At 41.6% G+C, this 1,352-nt stretch overlaps 1 protein-coding gene across 1 annotated transcript in view; it reads left to right on the plus strand.

Moving 5' to 3' along the window:
• The window catches only part of inpp5l (inositol polyphosphate-5-phosphatase L), a gene marked incomplete in the record, with an annotated part of 67,508 nt that overhangs the window by 46,656 nt on the left and 19,500 nt on the right, over positions 1-1,352 (plus strand). The window contains 1 exon segment of the mRNA XM_032516332.1: positions 350-434. Within this exon segment, the coding sequence (XP_032372223.1) occupies positions 350-434 (85 nt within the window).

Raw genomic sequence — 1,352 nt, forward strand, 5'->3', positions numbered from 1 at the left:
TTTAACACTATTTGGAGACATTTAAAAAAATGATATACATATCTTGAGTGCTTTTTGTACTCAATAATCAACAGTGGTCGTTAACCTGCAACATGGGCTTTAATCATTACAATAAAACCTAAAAACATTTTAAAGGGACGGAACAAATAACCTGACTCCTCGCCTGACTGAGTGTTTCTCACAGTCCTGGCTAAGATCATCATGTAAACAGCTGCTGACCTTTTGCATCCACTATTCTGAAGATGTCATCGTATTTCTGTGACTCTGTGAACCCTCACAGTCAAGTTAATTAGAGAGTAAATCCCAAATTGCCTGTGTAGTATCTGACGATGCTGTCCCCCCCCCCCAGGATATCAGACAGCCGTTACACTCCTCTGCCTTTCCTCCTGTTTGGAGACTTCAACTTCCGTCTGGACACACTGAGTCTGGTCCAGGTATGTGACGCCTTTTTCTCCTGAAGCCCAGGTGATGAGGCTGTGTGTCTTTGAGACACAAGCTGTGTTTCCATCCACGCGTTTTTATCCAAATTTGAGTGATATTGAATCAAAAATGCCTTCTGGAAACTGTAAAATTCGATGGAAGGTCATGAATATCGACTCAAAGGAAAAGGTCTCATCTGATTTTCTCTTGATGATATTCGGCTTAAACGCTGATGGAAACGTTATTTGCCGAATAAATAATAAATTGCGATTAAGTTTTAGGTTATTTTATGGTTGCAACCGGCCACAAAACGAAGAAGAAGAAGTTGTAGTTCATTTCCCCCAGTGTTTCCTCTCTGTCTGCACACATGGGGGGGGGGGGGGACAAAGACACATGGAAGTGGACGGACGAGGAGACGAGAGACTTTCTAAATTTAATTTGTCAGAAACTCGTGAAGGAAATGTCCAACAAAGGTTAGGACAAGCCGTGGGACGTCCTCCGGGGACAATGGAAGACGCTCAGACAGAGAGACATGTCTCAAAAAAGAGTCTCAGCGGTGTCGGAGGGACAATAAAAGACAAGTTGCATCTGCATCGTCATAGTGATGTGTTGATAGCGTCAATGTTTTCTTATTACAGCTCGATATGTCGCTATCAGCTGGAACATGAGCTCGATTACAACCTGTCCCGTAGTGATCATGTGATGGGAGACGGTGCGATCCATTTTGTCTAGAAACAAACAAAAGTTTGCTTGAATGTTGTGCGATTTAGTGCAAAAATGAATGGAAACATCTTAAAATGTCTCAAATCATTTTTATGGCAAACCAGCGTCATGTGACGTCATCACCACAGGTTTTTATTGGCTTTAAAGCCGTTGGATGGAAACTCACTTTCACCAGTTTTATTCACATGAGTTTTTTTTTTTTTTTTTTT

The sequence above is a fragment of the Etheostoma spectabile genome, chromosome 5 (assembly GCF_008692095.1).
Source record: "Etheostoma spectabile isolate EspeVRDwgs_2016 chromosome 5, UIUC_Espe_1.0, whole genome shotgun sequence".
Taxonomy (NCBI): domain Eukaryota; kingdom Metazoa; phylum Chordata; class Actinopteri; order Perciformes; family Percidae; genus Etheostoma; species Etheostoma spectabile.